Source organism: Trematomus bernacchii, unplaced genomic scaffold, assembly GCF_902827165.1.
Source record: "Trematomus bernacchii unplaced genomic scaffold, fTreBer1.1, whole genome shotgun sequence".
Taxonomy (NCBI): domain Eukaryota; kingdom Metazoa; phylum Chordata; class Actinopteri; order Perciformes; family Nototheniidae; genus Trematomus; species Trematomus bernacchii.
The window spans coordinates 9,103,960-9,125,637 of record NW_022988043.1 but is presented as its reverse complement, the minus strand read 5'-3'; the positions used below and the strand labels follow the sequence as shown (position 1 = coordinate 9,125,637).

At 41.3% G+C, this 21,678-nt stretch overlaps 1 protein-coding gene across 1 annotated transcript in view; it reads left to right on the top strand.

Moving 5' to 3' along the window:
* Positions 1–21,678, top strand: part of fbxl17 (F-box and leucine-rich repeat protein 17) — a 200,639-nt gene that overhangs the window by 166,577 nt on the left and 12,384 nt on the right. The window contains exon 10 of the mRNA XM_034118533.1: positions 19,368–19,510. Within this exon, the coding sequence (XP_033974424.1) occupies positions 19,368–19,510 (143 nt within the window). The remainder of the gene's footprint in view (positions 1–19,367; positions 19,511–21,678) is intronic.

Here is a 21,678-nt window from a genome sequence, read left to right as displayed (position 1 = left end):
GACATTATTTATTTAAATTCAGTTAATAATATTTTCTTATAAGGCTGTTCTGTGTCATAGGTCTGAGATGACAGATGGATTCCAGCTTTTATTGTATGATAAAGTGTTGGGATTTACCATTTTGTTTTAGCCACTTTATTTAAAATGTACTTGTCTCTCTGTGTTTAGGTTGTTGATTCCCTACATTTCCCAGATTGCTCTGGGATAGTCCCCCAAAGGACAAGTATACATTATATTTTGAGTAACTTGGAGGATGAATAATAGCACAGTATTGGATTTTCTGTGCATGCTCACCCTTTTCCACTTGATGACTTGTAAAAGCCATATTTACGCAAATATATTTTTATTAAATCACAGTTATAGTGGGTTGAAAGATGAACAGCTATAATATCAGGTTTTACAACTATGATTTCCAAATAGTGACAGAGCTATGGTCAAGCTCAATAATGTGGCCTTTAAAAGTGTTTTTAGCAGAAAAATACTTTTTTGTAAATTGAACATTCTCTGTCTGTCCACGTTGTAGAAGTGTAGAAAGTATGTGCTGAGCAGAACTGAACTAAGCCAGGCTGGGACTCTGAGCCTCCCTGAGGAGAGCCAACTAGCTCACACAGTCAGATCTGCACCAACTAGAGTAGACACTTTGGACAAGTTAAACAGTGATAAATCTGCATGTCAGTATGATTTAAACCACGGCCCCTACTTTCTGTCGGCGTTGTGTCATATTGCCGCCCCCGCAGGGCTCATATTGTCCTCCACGTGGCTCTTTAAGAAGCAAGGGATGATGAAAGAGTGAGAGGTAAGTGTGACAGGCTTAACTCGTGGAAGAAAAAGAACAAGCTTTGATTAATTGCAGTGGAGGTGATTGGGAAGGGAGATGCCGAGGGTGAACAGTAGGTGTGTATGTGTAGGTGCTATTGGCTGGTCGCACACTTGGGTTTGTGTTTACGCAGAAACAGGTATAAGCTGTGATGTTGCATCTACAAACAATATTCTGGAGGAGTCGTTAAGCAAACAAATACATAATAGCTATTCTTCAGAGATGGAGTACTAGTCCTGGACTCGAGTGCCGATTTTCGGGACTCGTGACTCGACTCGGACTCGCGCACTGATTGACGCGACTTGGACTCGTGAATTCTCGCACACGATGACTTGGACTCGGACTCGTGAATTATCGCGTACGCTGACTTGGACTCGGACTCGTGAATTTTTCCCCCCACGATGACTCGGACTCGACTTGTACATTGACGCTCCGACTTGGACTCGGACTCGGACTCGAGCAAGTTTTCTATGGAGTCTGATGTCCTCTATCCTGGCGTGTGCACCGGCTGCGAGGCGAGTTCACGTACTGGGCCCCACTATTCCAGTCTAAAGATGTCTAGAGACACACCCCGCATCGTGCTGTATACTTTCACACATTCTGCTTCCACATTGGAAAAGAGCAGCGCAAAATGCTCTATTTGGAAACAATATTGAAGAGAAGGCTCCGTAACACATTACTCTAAACATCGAGTTCAGACATATAGGCTGTCTTGAACACTATCATCAGAGTAACGTGATCTAATCAATAAATAAAGATTCAGCCGATAACACGAAAGCACATGGCTACTTAACATGCAGAATGACGTCATTTTGCATGCTAAGTAGCCATGTGCTTTCTGGGGCTAAATCTTCATCAGTAAACCGATTTAACCGGTAAAAGTTCCTTCAAAATAAGAGTCCCGATCTTATTACTATCAAAATAAAAGTGCAAAACGAAAACTTTGCCATAGGAAAATATTGGCATACAAATATAATCACTTCTCTAAAAGGTAACTCATTTTAAACATAGTTTATTTATATATAATAATAATAATATTAATATTAGTAATAAGCTTTATATTTGTATAGCACCTATTACAAGAATTGTAGCCAAACTGGCTTCACAGCAGTTCAATAGACAGATTAGTATAACATGACAGGATAAAAGCAATGTAGAGGAGCAGCTACATTTCAACACATATATCCACGAAGATTAATACATGAAGACTTGTGACTCGGACTTGACTTGGACTCTTCTTAGGTGACTCGGACTTGGACTCGGACTCGAACACAGGTAATGATGACTCGACTCGGACACTCCTTGGGTGACTCGGACTTGGACTCGGACTCGACTACGACTCTCCCTTGGTGACTCGGACTTGGACTCGGACTCGAAGAGTGGTGACTCGAGAGTGACTTGGACTCGTGAATTGGTGACTTGACTACACTGCTATTCTTACTGTGTGCTGCTTTTGCTAAAATGCTTCAACAACAAGTATGAAGGGTACAAATTAAAGTAAGACATTTATCGACTAGCTAAACAATGCTTATGAGTTAAATGTTATTTTCTACAGCTCAATATCTAAAATCACACATTTTACTCAAGAGGCTTTACAATCTGTACAACCTACAACCCTTTCTTGGATTAAAATAAATAACTTCAGACATTGAATTAATGGAAAAGATTGTCTGGTTTTGTCTTTTCATATGCAAAACAGCACTGCAGTGGTCATTTTAATGTTATCACTTAATAAGGGAAATATATAACTCAAAGTGAATACCCTAATATTACATTCCAGTCACTACAATGCACTACAATGTCCTGAAAGAGGAAAAACATTCATTAAACCATCTCATTTGAGAACAAACTATTTGTGGACCAATAACCTTGAATAGTCCAATTGTATACCATTTGTAAGCCAAATGACTTTTAGACTAATTTCAATGAATGAATGTATCACACTTTTGTCAGTCCATTGCAAGTTACTGTTTAATTAATAAAGACAGATTGAATACTCACATTGTTGTTGGACACAAATAGATTAAGTCATTACACTCATTTGCAATTTACTGGCAATCTAAAGCAATAATGTGACAGTTCTACAAAAAACAATGATACTGTACAGTTCAACATAGTGCATTAAAACAATTCTAATTAGGAGAATTGATTTGTAATATCATGTTGAAGAATCATTTAAATGATCATGTGTTTTCATCCCTACTACAAAGATTGCACTGCATAACTCAAAGTAAAGTTATAGAAATACATTGCGAAAGCACAACAAGGTTGTTGGTTGAATATTTCAGCATGTTGTGGAACTGAACAGAACATCTTCTCTCCTGCATGCGTGTTGGGGCACTGAGGCATGATGCTGCAAAATGTGAGCAGAATTCGGTTTTAAATATCTACAACTCCAGTTTGATCAATGATTCAATCTTGCCTAAGCCGGGTTCAGTGTACCTATTCTCCAAAATGCCTGCGTCTATGCAACGCAACTCCAGATGGATAGAAATCATTGTTTTACTAAATAATCCACTTCCCACCCACATAATACAGCCAGTTAATGTGGGCCATTAGTGTCCATGCAGGGTAATTGGCCATAATGTTCTGTTGAGCAGCAGTCCATCCAACACTGCCGACTGGTCCTGAGTACACATCACATTAGCTGATATTTCTTCTGAGCTTCCGGAGTTAAGTGTAGTTCATTGTAAGGTGGGAATTGTTGTGGTTGAGGGGCAGTGAGGGAGGGTGTTTTCATTAAAGAACAAGATTTATCAGTTTTTAAACATACAAAATGTTTGGCAGTGAGACCATCAAACCAGTCACTGTACACACCATATTTGGAAGTACGTTGGCTGATTTCAGTATAAAAAGGAATAAACAGTGACTCAGTACAGACAACCCCAAAGACATGTAGATGCTTACATTTGTGGTTGCCTACAGTTTGTCTAGACTTGTATTTTTGTGTGTAATTTCCCACGTTTCTCAGTGAGTTACTGCACTGAGAGCTGGGTTCTTATTTCTTTGTGTCTTTTTTCTACACACACACACACACACACACACACACACACACACACACACACACACACACACACACACACACACACACACACACACACACACACACACACACACACACACACACACACACACACAGTACATTTATTTTAAACATCCTGTACAGAAATGTGGTCTCTAAATCATTCATGTGTATGGAACCTTTGCCTCTCCTATGTTTCTCCATAATATATGAATTGTTTGATCAACTGCCCAGATCAATACGTTGAACACTCTCACAGTTTGTACGTACTTGACACCTAACCCGCAAACGTTGTCATATATTTGACATGTAGCTATTCATGATTGTCTGCAGGGTTTAAGAAAAACGTTGTGTAAAAAACGTTTAAGATGGATTTCTTTATGTGTGGTTTGTGGGGTATTTTCTAATTCAATTCATAGTCATTATGATAATAATGATTACATTTTTCAAATAAGAAGCAGGAAGTGCTCTTCAGCAAAGGCAAACAAAGACATTCTGAAGTGTAGCCGGCCTCTTGGAATAATAGGTTCCTGTTGTCCGGCACAACAGACTGCTTTCAGCACACTCTCTTCTGAAGCGGCTACAATTCAGTGATTGCCCCCGGCCTTTCTGTCTTTGTTCCTCCACCTGACCCTTTCCTCCGTTTATAAATGAGAGCTTAATTGCATCTTGTTTGTGATGGCAGAGAGCTAGGGATGTGTGTTTGAGTGTTAATGTTTATGTTGGCGAGGGAAACATAAAAAGGACAAGCATGGAATAAATGTTGTTCTGCTGTATCAATGCAAGGCCTTATTAACAAAAGAGAAGTGTACTTGCACACATAACATTTGATCAGACTTCATGTCAAAGAGAGCATATATAAAATATTTTGAAGTAAAGTAAGGATACTTCCATCTCTTTATGATGCCTCTGATGGTACACAGTACTGAACATGGCTTTTGTTGTCACTGCAATAGACCTCCTGGCCAACACTCTAGTACAGGGGTGTCCAAACTACGGCCCAGGGGCCAAATGCGGCCCACGGGCCATTTTGAATCGGCCCTCAGCAAATTCAAAAAGTATAATGGACAATGGCCCACAAATGATACTTGTGCTTGTCTCGTATTGTACTTCTTAAATATAGATGAAAGCAGATATCACACAGTATTCATGTGTTAAGAAGCCCACTTTTTCCAACTAATTCAGTCAATTAAAGTTGAAAATGTTTTCTATCAAATCTAAGTTGATGTGAAAAAAGCCCAATAACTTGTTCTCAAAACACGCTTGAAATAAACCCTTCCTATTTCCTCTAAGCTCCTGTTTTAAGGAATGAGCTGCTAACACAATAAATGAAACCCTATGGAGAGCTGTGATGTAGGCTGTTGTTTTTCTTAAAGCATATTCAAGTATTAAGAATCATTTACCTTCATTTGATTAATTTAGATTTGAGGCAATATACCTCACCTCTAGTGAGTGGCCCAGCCCTTCGTATATTTTTCTGTATGTGGCCCCTCGGTGTACGGTGCTCTAGTACTTCACTATGGAAGACTCAGAACTAAGTTTATAAAGTCCCACAGGCATAATAGATTGTGTTAGTTCATTCAAAACAAAATAATGTTGTCATTTTATAAATTGTTATTTAATTCAAATGAAATGATAGGTACCTCATCTGGTCACCTGATGGCCAAGATCCTCGTTGTTTATTTACCACTGAATTAAAAACACCAAACATCATTAGGTGCACTTACTTTGTCACATCTCATACTGAATCACATGAAATAAATACAATTGAGACAACATAGAGCCCTATGTCATTTTCTCCCCGAGGCTAATGACCTATCAAGATCGTATGAGTTAGAACAGTAGTGACACATTTTTTTTTTAATGTGACAAAGATAGTATCAGAGTTTACAGATGGGCCGTTAATAAAAACAAAATGGACTGACAGACAGAGGGAGACAGAGGAGGAGGGGGAAACCTTTCAAACCACCGAAGGATCAGAGATGTTCTGTGTTTCTTCCGGCTTCTCTTATTACACTTTTATATTCTTTTTTTCTCTTTTCAAAAAATACCTTTTCCTGAGGTATTTTGGCAGAACGTGCCTAAGTTTCTGAATAGTGTGGTGCAGGTAGGCATCCTAATGGCTGCCCACTGTTGGCAGGCAGTACAGCAATCATTGTGGGGGGTCTTATTAGGAAAGCTTGAGCTTTCTGTGTTCACATCGCTGACAGGATTTTCTGGCTCACAGGCGGAGGGAATTAGTGTGAGACACAAGCTACTGCTAATTGAACGCAGGGCCTGACTCACTAATGTGAATGATTGTTTCACACCCAAACTATAAATCCTTCTCTGTTACTCATGAGGTGCAAATGGAGCTCGGCTCTTCCCCCTTAGCCATCTTCACTCTCATTTGTCTGATATATACTGCTTCTCTGGCGCTGTCTTAGTAATTTATAAAATAGGCAAAGAGATAAAGTTAGGAGGAAAATGGTGTGAATGGAAAACACATTTATTACTGTCTACGTACACTGTAGCATTTAACCCTGCCATTGTAAGTGCCGGATGCTATTAGAATTCTTAACAGCTCTAACTGGGTGGTTGTTTGCAGTGTCAATTGCTGCCTGAAATTAACTGCTACTCTATCCACCAAACAGTTGCCAAATAAAAAGCAATTGATCTGACAATAAAGATTATAAAATGTGTTTTGGGGAGAGTATTCTCCCTGTGGGGATGTGCATTTCTTCCAGGTTGACGGTAAGCAGAGCAAACAGCAAAAACACAGCTAATGTACAAAAAAACAACAGAGAAAACCGTATTAAAACTTAATGTTGACTGTGATCTGATGTCTAGTGTGGCTTATTTTCAAGTCTGTAAAAATATGTTTAATACTGGAAATAGAAAAACCACACTATTGTGTATCTTGACAAAGCAGCAGACGGCTTTTCCTAAAAGGAGAATGTAACCATTGATGCTTACTGTGAAGATAACCCCAGGGGATATTATGAAGCACAGGGAGTTCTTGCTACTTACTTGACAAAAGATTCCAATATCACAGAATAAGGGTGGGGTAAAAGGAGCAGCAAAGCACTAGAGGGCACTCTCTATCTCCCTACCCCTCAGTAATGCTCTCTGTAACACACTCACACTCACACTCACACGCACTCATGCACATAGAGAACATGCTGAACATTCAAATATGAAAGTCAGAATGAGATGTTCTCTCAGCTACTAGGAGACAATCAATTTGAATTGTATTAATCAGTGCTTGCACTCAGGCCCTCTCTAGTTCACTATTCAATTACAACTGTTACATCTCATCCCATTCTCTCCCCTCCCAACCACCCCCCCCCCCTCTCAATCCTCCACTCCCTCGCACCGTCTGGGTCTATATCTCTGTCTCCTACTGTAGCCACTATCTATATTAATATTTCCCCATTGTTTTTTTCCAGCAGCAGCATAGATGATAGATTTTAACCTAATGAAAAGCACTTCTGTTGAGATTGAAAAGCTCCTTAAACACATCACAGCAAATCCTCAGCCATTCTTTCCTCCTCCCCTTCTGCTTCCATACCTTACTTTCTCCTCCTTCTATTTCATCCCTCCTCATTTATCGGTCCCTCTTCCTACCCATGTCCTCACCACATTTTCTTTCTTGACATTTATGCTTTATCTGCTACATCCCATATGCATCCTGCTACCCCCAAACACTTTTTTTTCTGCAATCCTTTCTTACATCTCCCTCTCCCCTCCCCCCCTCTCTGCTAAATGGGCTGCATTACTGTAATGAGATGGTCATTTATGGAGGACTATTGAGTGTGCGGCCTCCCCCAAGCTCACCCTCTCCCTCTGACACATGCACACACTCTGAGAGCCAAGTGCAAACACAGACTGACACCCCTCAAAATTAAGTAGGGACACCACACACACACACACACACACACACACACACACACACACACACACACACACACACACACACACACACACACTGTAAGTGCACATCATGACATACTCAAAGCAACACATTGTCTTGTCCGGCCAAAAACAATCATGTACATATGTGCATGCTTTTGAGTGGAAAAGCGAGTGTCAGGCAAAATCTGAAGCCAGCTGCGCTGATTACATCTGAATCATATTTCTGCTGTCAGACGGCATCACACAGACTACACAAAAATACTTTGAAAACGAAAACAGGTGACCCACTTATACTTGTTATAACCCAACACATTTGTTTACAAGTTGCTTGTTTAAAAATCTAAACTCCCTTTATATTCAAAAGCTTAAAGGGAAAGTTTGTGTTGTATTGACAAAATTGCACAGCTTTGCAATTAGTGCTTAATCCTTAATTACATTGTAAATGGTTGAACATGAACTGAGAGGAAAGCTGCAGAAACCTGAAATTGGCACTGAGCTCTTCATATCAGCAGGAAGCTGTTTTCATAAATGTTCTTCTTTGGTTCCCAGGCACAAGTTACAGCCATCGCTACACGGGATCATTGCCATTGTGGGATGTCTTTCTATCGTGGTTGTGTAACCCAATAGCCTGCAGTCGACAGTCTTGGATGTGAATATCCAAAGAGAAAGATACCTGTTTAGACCACAGGGAGACAGGGAGGAAGGGCAATAATACAACTTTCTTGGAAGGACGTTGGATACAAGAATGAGTAAAAGATGTTGAAGCAAACAGCGGGGGAGGCTTGTTGGCTCCTCTGACTGTTGTCTGTCGTCAAGGCTGAGAGAAAGAGAAGAAGTGGATGTAAAAGGTCAATGTTGCATGCCATAATGTGAATATGCATGTTTGAATTGGATCTATCCCATGCACATGGAGGGCCTCCCACAGGGATGTTAAACACCATGGCGACAGGCGCTGACCCCAGTAGTAAAGAGTTTAAAGGTCAACAGAGCTACTGAGGGGGTGACTGTGACCCTGAACACAGGAACATCCTTTAGAGAGGATCGGCAGGAGGATAAAGACAGAGGGGGGGAGGATGAGGGGAAAGCAAACATTAGAGAGAGGAAGGAGGAAACGAGGAGGGGGAGGAAACAGGATGAGAGAAAGGACAATATGAGAAGAGATGAGATGATGAGGAAAGAAGAGAAAAGGATACATTACTGTATGAGGACATTGAGACCTGGAGAAATTGAGACTTGCATGCAGGGCATATTCATGATGACAGTAGATGAGAAGCTTGATAGTGATGAAGTCTGATTGAGAAGCTGTGATTTCTTGGCACACAATACAATGGCCCACATGTTTGAAGCAACGAAAAGCACACAGCTAGAAATGTAGGCCCCCGTCTGCTTGCTCAGCCAAACTTTTAGATTATAAACAAATAACGAAGTAAAGATATTTTTCACTGCATGGTTATTTCATTTGTTTTAAGTTTTCCTCAACAACATTCATGGCTGATTGTATTTCCAGCCAAATAAAACAAAAAAATGTTGCAGGTGTCAGTGGACTCTAAACATTTAGGAGAATGTTCTAAGTCAGTAATATTCAGGTAGATTACATATTTGTGGGGAAACCAACTCATCTTTTTCCTCAATTCTACATATAATGAAATGTATAAGGGGGAAATAGTTTCCAAGCATGCCGTTCCCCTTGTTATATTTGGACTAATAACCCTCCAAAGAAGAATTCTCAAGCAGTTTCAAGTCTTTAGCTGCACATTTGGCCTTGTGTATTTCATTCTTTGGCACTGACTATGGAGTTACCTTCTAAAGAAAAGTGCTTTGTGTTTTTATGAGTCATTCTGACTATGCTGCGGCACAAAAACAAGGTTCTTAAACTGTCATTTTGCATTCAAGAGCACTTATCAATTTCATAGACGCAGTCAAAGCAGCAGTCTCGAATAAGACATGAGTTACTCTGTGTGCGTCTGAAATGAGCCTTGGGAAAGGTTAGCCATAAACTGAAAAAGGTGTTTGATCTATAGCCAGGTATTGATCAAAAACACTGTCCAAGCTCATGAAAATGTACATGTGGTTATGTGTGTGTGCGTTGGTGCACGTGGGTTGAGAGTGTGCAGTCCATACAGTAATGGCACTTGACGTGAGATTTGAGTTATGGCCAGGTATCGATCAGAAAACATCACGGGAGCTTTAAACTTTGCTAAAGAGCTTTTGGTGAGACCTGACGACGTGCTGTTACTGACTCATGAGCCATTAGGGAGTTTGTATAAAGGAGACCAAAGTGAGACACATGGAGAATGATAAGAAAAGGAGAGAGCATTTTGAAAATGTTCTTTTCAGTTACAAATGACACTATTTTACTTGAGATAATAATTGTATCTCCTCTTCTCATCTTATTAAACAATTCAAATGCTACTCTGCTAAGTTAAAACATTTGTTTGACTTTTGCATCTTGAGATTTTAGATGTGCTTTAGTTTTTAAGGTCTTTGTATTCATTTGAGGTTAACCTTAAATATAGCTTTGATTGGTCAAATAGAAGTTTAGATTACAGTTAAACTCATCAGTTAGTTAGTACATTAAATATAATGTAGTGCTTAAAAGCAAAATGTACAAGACATTGCATGTTCTGACTATTGTTTCTATTTCCTTTAGCACTTATTCGACACCATGTTAAGTAGTCCCAGTGCTGGACACATTATTCATTTCTGTATTGTCAAGGTTAGATTGTTGTTGTTGTTACTGTTTTTATTGGTGTTAGGCTTGAGGAAAGAAACAGGCATAACCTAAGCTTTTCCTTGGGTGGGTCCGCCTGCTATTACCGGTCTACTAACCTAATTGTTTTGAACTAATTGGTATCGGGTCATTTGTTTTATGGTTGTTTCGGGGGCTAAGTAGACCCTAATTCACACACACAGACACACACAGACACAGACACACACACACACACACACACATGAACACGCAACACACACAAACATTTGGAGGATTTTCTCAGTGGTCGAGGAAGAGGAAGTGTGTGTCTGGTTAATGATTCCCGCAGGGTTACAGCGGACAGAGTGGACTGTTAAAGGCTCCAGATAAGGCATCGAAACAGACTTAGTGGCACTTGGAGTGCTGACTGTGTGTGTTAGACGGAGTCAGGGGGGCATTTCGAGGAGGAAAGGGTCAACAAAATGTGAGGGTATGGCTTATGCCTTTAAATAAACATTCCAGTGGGTCCATCTTCCTGTCTTTCAGTGTTGGTAATATTCAAGAACTGAGTGGAGCTGCTAATTACCCTAAGTGGGTGAACGGCAAGCTATTTTGCTTTTCTTTTGATGACTAAATTAATTCCTAGTCCCAATGATTACAGAACTAAACAAAGAGTGTTTTTGTATCCTTAATCCGTGCTTTGCCTTTTTCCATAACAAGCTAAAAGAACAGCTGATATCCCAGCAACAACACTTTTTAACCCTTCAGACAGGTTTAAATAGTATTAAGATTGGCAGAGAATGCCATGGTGTGTTAACCTGCACTCTGTTCAGGCAGTATGTAATAACGAAAGGTTATAACATGTAAGAGCAGCCAGTTTTCTTCTGGATCGTAATAAGCGTGATGTAAGAGAGGCCCATTTCTGGGCTCTGGATCCAATAGTAGCGTGTAATTACCTTTAAGACCTGCTCCCTATGCTAGAGGATTAGCCATAATCCATAACCAAAGTCATAACTATTGCTGCGCTACGTTAATGTTAGTCAGACGCATGCAACATGCAGTTCACCAGAATGTTGTCTGTCTTCATTTTCATCCTCTTTCCGACTCTTCACTTCCTCTCCTCTCCTCTCTCGTCTTCTCATTTTAAATTGAGGTTGTTAAGCTTTATGCCCCTCCGTCTGGGGTGTCAGAATTTGAGAGCTGTTTCCTGTTATACACAATCCAAAATAGAGAAAGAGGGAGAGTAATGGAGAAAGAGACAACGGGGGAAAGAGAGAGAGAAAAGTTGTGGAGATTAATATTGTCAAAGGAGAGGTGCAGAGGTGCTGTTGGTTTGAAATAGAGCTTAATATCTTGGTTTTACTGCTGATGTCAATGGGAACTTAGTTTGGTGTATGTGTGTGAAAGATATAAAACACACTATTTCCACATAGATTATACACATACATTTTATTTATGAGATGACGTTGTTTACAATACAAATCAATGAGGTATGAACAATTGGTAAGACAAGTGATGTCTGTGAGTGTAAACAAAAATACAAAGCATAAGGCGCCGTTTACACGAGGAGAAAACTGCTTGTATCTGCATAGTTTCGCGTGCGTATAGCCCTATTATTTACACGAGGCCGATAGAAACTGACCCCACAAACGATAACGGGTCCCAAGGTGGATAGATTTGCAAACGAAACGCTCTGGGGGGTCAACCGAGTCCGTGTAATCACCTCTATACGAATATTTCCTGAAAAAATAGCGATAGCCCCACCTTTCCCCACCTCTCCTGCTCACTGCTGTAGCAACTATCAAAAATAGCTGTGTTAATTAAACGCACAAGGGGTTCTTGAATGAAATAATATTATAAAAGGCAAACCAGAATTGTTAACGCCCAATATACTCCTTAAACAAAATAAACAGAGTCAGATTTCATGCATTGATCCATGATATTGACAAAGGAGCATCTCACCCGGTGTTTGTAGAGAATATCTCTCTTTCTGAGCGTGTCCTCTCCACAGAGACGTGCTTCTTGGTCGGTCGATGCAATATCCACAGATTCGGTTTCTTTCAGTTAACTTCCCCGTTGCATTTATCCATATGCTGAGGAAATTACTATATCCCGCTGAATACCAGCAATCGCCACACACACTGACTTCCTCCTGTCAGTAGCTACTGCTAGTGCTACTGCTACTGACCATGCTACAGATATTAGTGCAAAATCTACAGCTCCTCTACCACAACCATCAGCAACAAGTGGACATGGAGAATTACATGAACTACATGTTGCTAAATACACCGCGGGGCTTAAACAGAAGGGTAGCCATGGCAACATTGCGGCGGGGCTGCTCGGGCTGCTCTTCTTCGCTGCTTTTGGTGTATTTTGGCGGAAGTTACAGCGCCACTTACAGTCCCGGCATATGTACTACAGCGTTTCCAGCGGCCTCGTTTGAACAGACACGTTAAATGAAACGAATGCATGTGAACGGAAGACTTTTTTGAATACGCATACTGTGCATAAACGCAAACGTTCCCGTGTGAGTGGGGCCTAAGACATAGAAAGATAGCGAGACAGAGACATATTAAGAGAGGACAAGGCTGACTGAAGTGACAGAGTATAGAGGGGTTGTCACAAGGCATTGGGCGCACATTGTGAGGTGCACATATAATAAATAGAAAGAGCTTCCAAGTTCTTAAAAGTATTTCAACTGTGACTGCATCCTATAATTTGCTCTTGGTATAGACCATAGTGTGTTCAACATAATTGAGTCCTGATGAATAATGCCGACCTGCTAAGTGTCTTGTTGACCTGTGAATGTGTGTGTGAATGGGTGACGAGTGGTTGTATTCAGTGGTGAAGGAAAGGCTGTTGTAGGTCACCCCTGTGATAGCTCCATCTCTCCTTATCGCGCCTTTACTCTGTCTATCTGTCCTTGCCCATCACTCTTCCCCTCTATCTCTCCCTTTCGCTGCCACTCACTCACCTTTCCAATCTTCCTCTCCAAACTTCACATCCTCTCCACAAGGTTGTGTGTGTGTGTGTGTGTGTGTGTGTGTGTGTGTGTGTGTGTGTGTGTGTGTGTGTGTGTGTGTGTGTGTGTGTGTGTGTGTGTGTGTGTGTGTGTGTGTGGTGTGTGTGTGTGTGTGTGTGTGTGTGTTGTGTGTGTGTGTGTGTGTGTGTGTGTGTGTGTGTGTGTGTGTGTGTGTGTGTGTGTGTGTGTGTGTGTGTGTGTGTGTGTGTGTGTGTGTGTGTGTGTGCCATGCAACTTAAGAGTCACTTTTTACTTGTACTGCCTTTACCTCACCACTTAAACATGTCTGCTGATTGCTTCTGTTTCTCTCTCTGCCTGAAACACACAGACACACACTCACAGAAACACATAAAACCATACGAGCACACACTGCCACACATGTTATGTGTCAGCTGGTTTACATCAGATCAGAGGCTGATTGGGAAAATGCCCATGCCCTCTCTCACACACACGCACACAGAAGGAGGCACACTGCCTTCTCCCTGCCCTCTGGCTAATTAATTTCCCAGATCGAGCATGTCCCACCATAAAGTGCTCTCCCTCCTTCTTGTGTCCCACTCAATCTGTTCCTCCTCTCTCCAGTGTCTCTCTGTGGAGCCTGGCTCATTTCAGTTCCCCCGGCCTTTGATTGCGTTGGCCCAAAATGTCAGGGCAAAGAACGTCACCTCGTTGAACGTCTGCCTCTCTCATTTTGTTCCTTCTCTCTTATTCGCTTTTCTCTTTCTTTCTATTTCTCTCTGAATATGTTTCTCTTCCTTGGAAGAAGCGGCCCAGTTCTTGTCACATCAAGTTCATGTTCATGTCCACAGCCCAGCAGGGTTGTCTCTCCTCTCAATCGAGGGATTGTCGGCATGCCTTCTCAAGTTCCCTCTAGTTCTCACAGCTTTTAATTTGTTAATTCCCAGCCAACAAAACAGTCCCTCTCTCTTCTCCTTGCGTGTGTGATTCAAAAGCTTTATTTGGTATGTTGTTTACTGAATTAGTTTTGGTACTCTGCTTGACCCTAGTCAGTTTGGCTGGGGGCTTTGAAGGTGAGCATAGTGTGTTAATCAATCATACCATGGGGCCAATGCTGGGCCAGGTCAGATAGACATCAAAGGAGGTAAGTGACATCCACATGGTGCTCATTGAGGTCTCCTGACAGTTTTTTACACTCATGTGTGGTGTGCATATGTGCTCATGCATGTGTATGTACAATCATGTAAACACAATCCTGTGGGAGCATTTTCCCTTTGCTGCTCATGGTTAAAACCAGTACACAAATGATTGTCATGTTACACACACGTACATACTTATATATTTACTCACAGCAAAGGGATCCAAGAATGATACACCATAATCAATGTAAAAATCTGAAAGGTCATTCACCTTTTGTCCATGCACTTCATCATGTGTCTCTTTGTTTGGGATTGGATCCATTGAAGAAAAATGAAAAACCTAAAATTCAGCCTATTTTCTTCCTGATAATTCACCAAATCTTTGTTAAATCAGCATGAGGAAAGCTTGGTAAGTCAGCTGTTTAAATGCCGGTAATCAGCACAGTCCTGCTTGGACATACTTGAGTCCTGCACCCTTATTGCCCTTCCTTTTCTTTAAAGGATTTGAAACCGCAAAAGGGAAACTAACTTGGCCATGTTCCTTGCAAAAAATCCATGTCAGTACTGGTAAGACAATTTGCTAAATTGGAAGGAAAGCATACAGATTGCAATTTCCGCCCTAAAAAATAGCTTTTGCATCCCTTGTTACTACTTACACCAATTTGGAAGACAAGAAATGAAAAGTGAGTTTCTTTTGGTTTTGGGCATGCAGCAGCACAGTGGAGGCCAAGTTTTTAAACGCAACACAAAGAACCAAGTGAATGTCTTTCACATTAGACATGACAGTTGTGCTCTCTGGAATACATCAGCCATAATAAGCCATTTTTTGCATTATCCCTGTTGCCATATTCACACACACACACACACACACACACACACACACGCACACACATGCACACACACACACGCACACACACACACACACACACACACACACACACACACACACACGCACACACGCACACACTGCACACACTGCACCACAGTAAATCTTAACCATATACCATCATGTCTTTCGTAAGCGTTCTGTCTTCATCAGCGGCTAAAATATGGTGTATAGGGTTACAGCAGACAGGCCTGGGGATGGATTCAGAGCAATAAGATAGCAGTAATGGCACACCATCATTTAGGAGAATGTAATAAGTGAATATCTAATAAGCCTGTAAAAGATGCTTAACCCCTGAAGCTCTGAGGTCAGGTACGGAGATAGTGGAATAAGCTGATTAAGGAAGGTTTCTTCTCACGTTGCGGTCATCACAGGATTGACCAACTTCTGACCCCTCTGTTAAGAATGTGGTTACTTTACCCCAGAGCCGCTCCTCTGTCTGGATAAATCCGCTATTTATGGCTTTTGATAACAGCTTGTGCCTGATATGGGAAAGTAATAGGTTATGAATCTCTGTCTAGAGATAATGTAGAAGTTAATGGAACACAGAAGATTTGAGGTTTTACTTGGTTATTCACCTCTGCTCGATATTTGTCACCTTGTTTCTTCACTAAGACCTATGAGTAGTGCCTTCCCCTTAAATTCTAACATTTGAGAAAGTCTTAGTAAAAGAATTGGAAGGCAAACTACCATGAGTGTTTGCAGGCTCAGTATTTGACGCAGCTACAGCGTTCCTAGAGGGACTAAATGGTTCATGACACTTTACATTGATCCATTGATCGATTTGTTGTTTGGTGATTGATTAGTAAGAAGATGTGTTGGCTAAAATCCCAGTTGCTTAAATGAACTGCAGCAGTTGCTTTAGAATACGATCCCCACCTGTTTTTCGCATGATGACATAAGTTTATCCCCAAATGACATATTCAGTAAAAGACAGGTGAAATGTGCCATGCTCAAAATGAATAATATCATGGATTTAAGGTCAATCTTTGAGTCTCTCTGTTTCTTTTCACACTAAAGAGGGAGTGAAAACACACATACACACAGACAGAGCCAGATTCGAAAGCCATTTCCAGCCCGGGCAGCAGAGTGTGTCCTCATTACCGACTGTGAGTGTGTAGTCACCACTCAGTCACAGCTCCTGCTGCCAGAAAGGGATTTTCTGCTCACTTTTCCTCTGACTCTTCCACCTCTCTTGCATATCGCTTCATCTATTTCTAGGACAGAAAATCCTTGTCAGTCAGGAAATACAATTTCCTGTTCTTATGGTCCCATACACTGCCAGTCAAATCATTTTGAAACCCAATATTAAAAAGTAAAACGCGTCTTCTGTTTGTACTTTTATTTACTCTCTCTTCTAAAACAGAGGTTCAGTTGCCCTCTCCATCTCTGACAAGGTGAACAAAACTGTTTTTGATTATAGTTAAAAGGTTTCCCTTAAAGCTCTTCTCTTTCTGAAAAGTAGCCAACGATTTCCATTTGCCACCAGGAGTAGCTGGAGTTTTCAGTCTCCTGATAGAGGATCAAAGGCAGAGGGAGAGAGGCAGAGCACACGGGGATATTAGACTTAATGGCGACCAGATGAACTTGTTGATGGAGTACTAAACAAGTCTAAATAGCCTAACACTTGGCTCGTTTTGACAAAGCCATTATCTGACTCTCCAGTTGACCAACGTGAGTGCATAACAATATGTTGTTTAGTGTTATTAGCTCTTCTCTTTCTCCCTGCTGCTATCTCTTACCACCACATGTTTTTATTTTTGAAGTCTGTAATTCACTAATTTCGAGTAGGAAGGTTGTGTACTTAGGTAAGTGCAGCCCAGTAATCAGGAAATGCACGGACAATATATTCACACACTTCTTATACATTCACTGTGGTAGGCACCCTGTCTGCTTCAATCCTCTCACTTTGTCAGGTTGAAAGAAGTAACGGTGAAGTGGAAGAAACAGGGTCTTGGAGTTGTTGAAGGGGAAGTGGAGGGAGTTCTGTTGTTGGATTCGGTTAACTGTGAAGCTCTCCTCTTTTATTTGATCTCCCTGTTTCTCAGAAAACTCCCAATCGCACTGCAAGGAGATTTTAACAGCAGCAATATGTGTGTGTCAACATCAGACGAGAGGTCTGAGCCCAGGTAATCGAGTTTGGGATCATGTGATTGGACATGACAAGGGAATCAGGATGGGGAGCCATTCACCTATTTGACGTTTTTCCAATCTCACACACACTCAAACACACATAGAAAAATGCAGGCGTCTCCATTTTTAGAATGCTTTACCGGGTCAGGGCCAGTCAAAAAACAACATGGCTACTCCGTGTGCTGTGAACCCATCTGGCCTGATGGAGCCTCTTCCCCATGGTGCCGTTTTACATGAAACATTCTGTAGCTTCAAAGCCATGTTACTGCCTGTTCAGTCATAATGTGCCATTATGCATGGCATCCAAGAGCATACTGGAGCACAAAGGGAACCATATGTCGAGCACCCAAGTGCCCAAGGCTATATGTTACATATGTTACCTACTGTACACAAGATGGTTCCTGTGTGTGTGTGTGTGGAGGAAACTCTACATTACATAGCTCCAGCTGCACATGAGGAAAAAGGGTTAAAAAAGGGTTAAATTCATGCAGTTGATTCAAAAAGCGTAAGATTATTCATTTCCCTTCTCCTGCGGAAACAAGCTCCCGCTCCGCAGTGTAAGCACACACTTGTGTACACACACAAACACATTCTTGAACAACAAGTTACCCAATGTGCAGTGACATCAACATTCTGCTAATTCTATGTTTACATTTGATTAAATACAGCAACATTTCAGAAGTGTAGACAGGTAGAGATTAAACATTAAAATGTTTGTATACATAAAAAGTTTAAACCCATTCTTTCCCTGCTGGTTAAAGTGGAGATGTTTGAGTCTCTATCTTGTTTGTGAAAAAGTTTGAGGTGAAATAGATTTCCGAAATGAAAAAACAACATCAGGGCTAAGTAAGTATTTGAAGGTGCTGTCAAAGGCTTTCTCTCTGTCTTCACCCTCCTTCTTTCATCTTTCTCTCATCCCTCGCTCAACCTCCTCCCGTCCCACTCTCATTAGTGGTGGTTGTGAGAGAGGGGAGAACAAAGCCCAGACCTTACCAATCGATCACCGAGCAGCACTATCAATCGACTGGTGGCGCACAGGTCTCCTCCATCTGCCCAACGATTGACGGGTCAAAGATTGATGAGGAGGATTGTTGTGTCTCTGTGTATGTTTGTTTGTTAATGCAACAGAGAGTATGTCTTTATTTGAGATAGATAACAGACGATTTGATCTCATCTGGTTTGTCAGCTGCACAGTTTAATATGTGCTCAGCTGAAAAATAAATGAAGACTATATTAAAAGAACCCATTTCTGAGGTTTGTGTTTGTTTGCGTGTGTGCATGAGTGTGTATGTGTGTAGTTATGCACACATGCTCTAGGTTGTAACAAAGCCCCCAGACACTGACATATATTTGTTTCTGTGGATACTCTTTACCCTGGCACAATGTTTCTGCCCTATCTACCAGCAGTAAACACAAACACACACTCACACGCTCACATACACACCATAAGAATTAAATCATACCCTGGCACGATGTCATTGCTTTTCAGTGCTGTGACTTATGCCAATGCTCTAATGGATGAATCCTGCAGCAGTCTGAACAATCATAGTTGTGTATGTGTGTGATGTGTGTGTTTCAGTGTGTTACCTTGTATGTGTGGATAATTCCAAGGTGTTGTGCAAACATTGTCGTATTTGTCACAGCTGGCCAGATGACACTGGTTCCATCTGGAATTACTGTGCGTCTCTATGGGAGGATGATGCTGCTGCATTTGCATGAGAACGGGTGTCAGACTAACACCTTCTCTTGTTTCTCTCCCTCCCTCCTTACCCTCACCCCTCTCTCACTCTCCCTCCTGTTTCCACAGCTCTGATAGCCATAGGCCAGTACAGCAGCACCATAGAGACTGTGGATGCCGGCTGGTGTAAGGACATCACAGACCAGGGAGCTACACAGATCGCTCAGAGCAGCAAGTCCCTCCGCTACCTGGGCCTCATGAGATGTGACAAGGTAACATGGCTCAGCCCGATATGTCTGCTGCTGTCTGGTTCCCTGTCAGTGCAGTACAGTATCTAATGTATGTATGCAGCCATCTCAAAGGATGCTTTTGGAAATGTGAAAAAGAGCAAAATTGTGTATTTTTTGTTATATGGACAGCAAAAAACATTATGAGAATTTGCAGGATTAAAATAATCGTCAGAATAATAATAATTATCATTAGCCTCACTTTAGTGCAGTTGTTACCGCCCCCATTGTTCTCTAACTGTGGGTAACATGTGGTGGTTGTGTGTGTGTGTGCAAAATACTGTATTTTTGCCCAGTTCTAATTACAATAGCAACAGGTGTGCAATCAGACTCAGTTTGCTTGCTGATTGCAAACCTGTTGCTATTGTAACTAAAACGGGGCAATAATACAATATTGTTGTTATCAGAAAACAAAGTGAATTATTCATATTAGAAAATGAATTATATTTTGAACGTTCATATATTTTTATGAATACAATCATGTACCAACATGTTTAAGCTAAGCCACCACTGCTGTGCTCCGTATGTCCATCAGCCATTTCGGTTATAAAAGAAGGGAAGGGACACAGTGACCCCTCTCAAACCTACTCACCTCTGGGTCTGACCAACATTCTATCCAGAGTCACTCTTAAACCTTCATCTGGCCTCTAACCCGTCCAATCACCAACCTGATAGAAGCACATTTAGTTGTAGTGCCATGGTAACAACTCCTCCCACCTCTCCAATTGCCACAGTGGAGCTGCTACCACACAGATGCATCCACTTAGTGTGGGATCATTCAGTGTGACATGAGTGGGATGAGGGCAGACAAGGAAGGGAAAGTGAGCAGCTGCCTAACCCAGACACTTTAGCCTGTGCTGATATTCTACAGCCTGCGTTCTTGTTCTGTAGCGTAGTACACAGCACAGGTCATACTCCCAATGCTGGTGGGCCTGCATATGGTGAGTGTAATAGTATGTTTTAATGAGCCTTTTGTTGTTCAGGCCACATTTGACATCTGGGTTTAGGGCTAAACTAATTTAAAGCCCCGTGCTGTGCAGTAAAAAGTGAAAGTACTGTAGAAGTTGGCAGGGAAGAAAAGGAGGGAGTATAAGATTTGACTTAAAGTTGAGGCCCTTACACCGGGTTGGGAACTCATCATTTTCATTCCTACATTATAAAATCAGTGGTATCTGCGTGCCGTGGCCTAAGGATTGACCCTATGGATTTTTCAGATAAAAATGCCTGCCCGGAGATCGTTAACTGCGACAAGAACATCGTTGTATCATATTTATCTATTTATGCTGTAATGAAATTAAAACATATGAGGGTCTGACAGTGACCCCTATATGTTAGATCTCAGTGATGAAGCAGCACACTCAATCCACATTATTGCAGACATGAATGTGTATCTATCATATTTATCTAAGAGTAATAAAGAGAAACTGCATTACATAGCAGGTGATCACTTAGATTCCATTTTCATTTACTTCCCTTCTGCCTTGCCGACCCAGTGACCTATACAATCGATATCTACAGCCAGAGTAATAAAAACTCTGTTCTGGAATGACCTACATCTTTTCTGGAATAACAATATTTCCTAGTTTCAATACACTTTATGCTTTCATGCTCCTGCCCTAAACATTCAACTATCCCTCTGCTCTTATTTATCTTTCCATCTCTCTCTTTAGATGTGATATTCATACTCATCATTTTGCCGATGGAAAGATACATAATTATCCTCTCTCTGCTTTGAAGGGGGAAATGTGGGGATGACGGAGCTAAATAAAGCTGTCATTTTGTACTATTAAAGTTATAATGGAGTGTGATTTGAACAAATAGAAGAGTTTGACAGTTTGCAAGGTCAGGAACATTACCAGCTCTGAATCACAGATTTAATTCATGGCATGTTTGCCCCCTTCGACCATTTCTCAGTTTCCAAGCTTCTAAAATGTAGCATTCCAAATGAGTCTGCAGCAGTAGTGGTGAGGATTGGTCTGGCCTGTGTGGGAAAAAACCTGCCAACGGCTCCTACTTTCTTTGTTGCTGTTGTTATTATTGTTTTTTTAATTATGTTAGGTGTGAGAAGGAGTTACAGTACATTAGGTCAAGTTTCAGGAGGAGAAGGAGAGAGGAATGGTTGTAATGCAAAGCGTGCTCAGAGGGAAACAGAA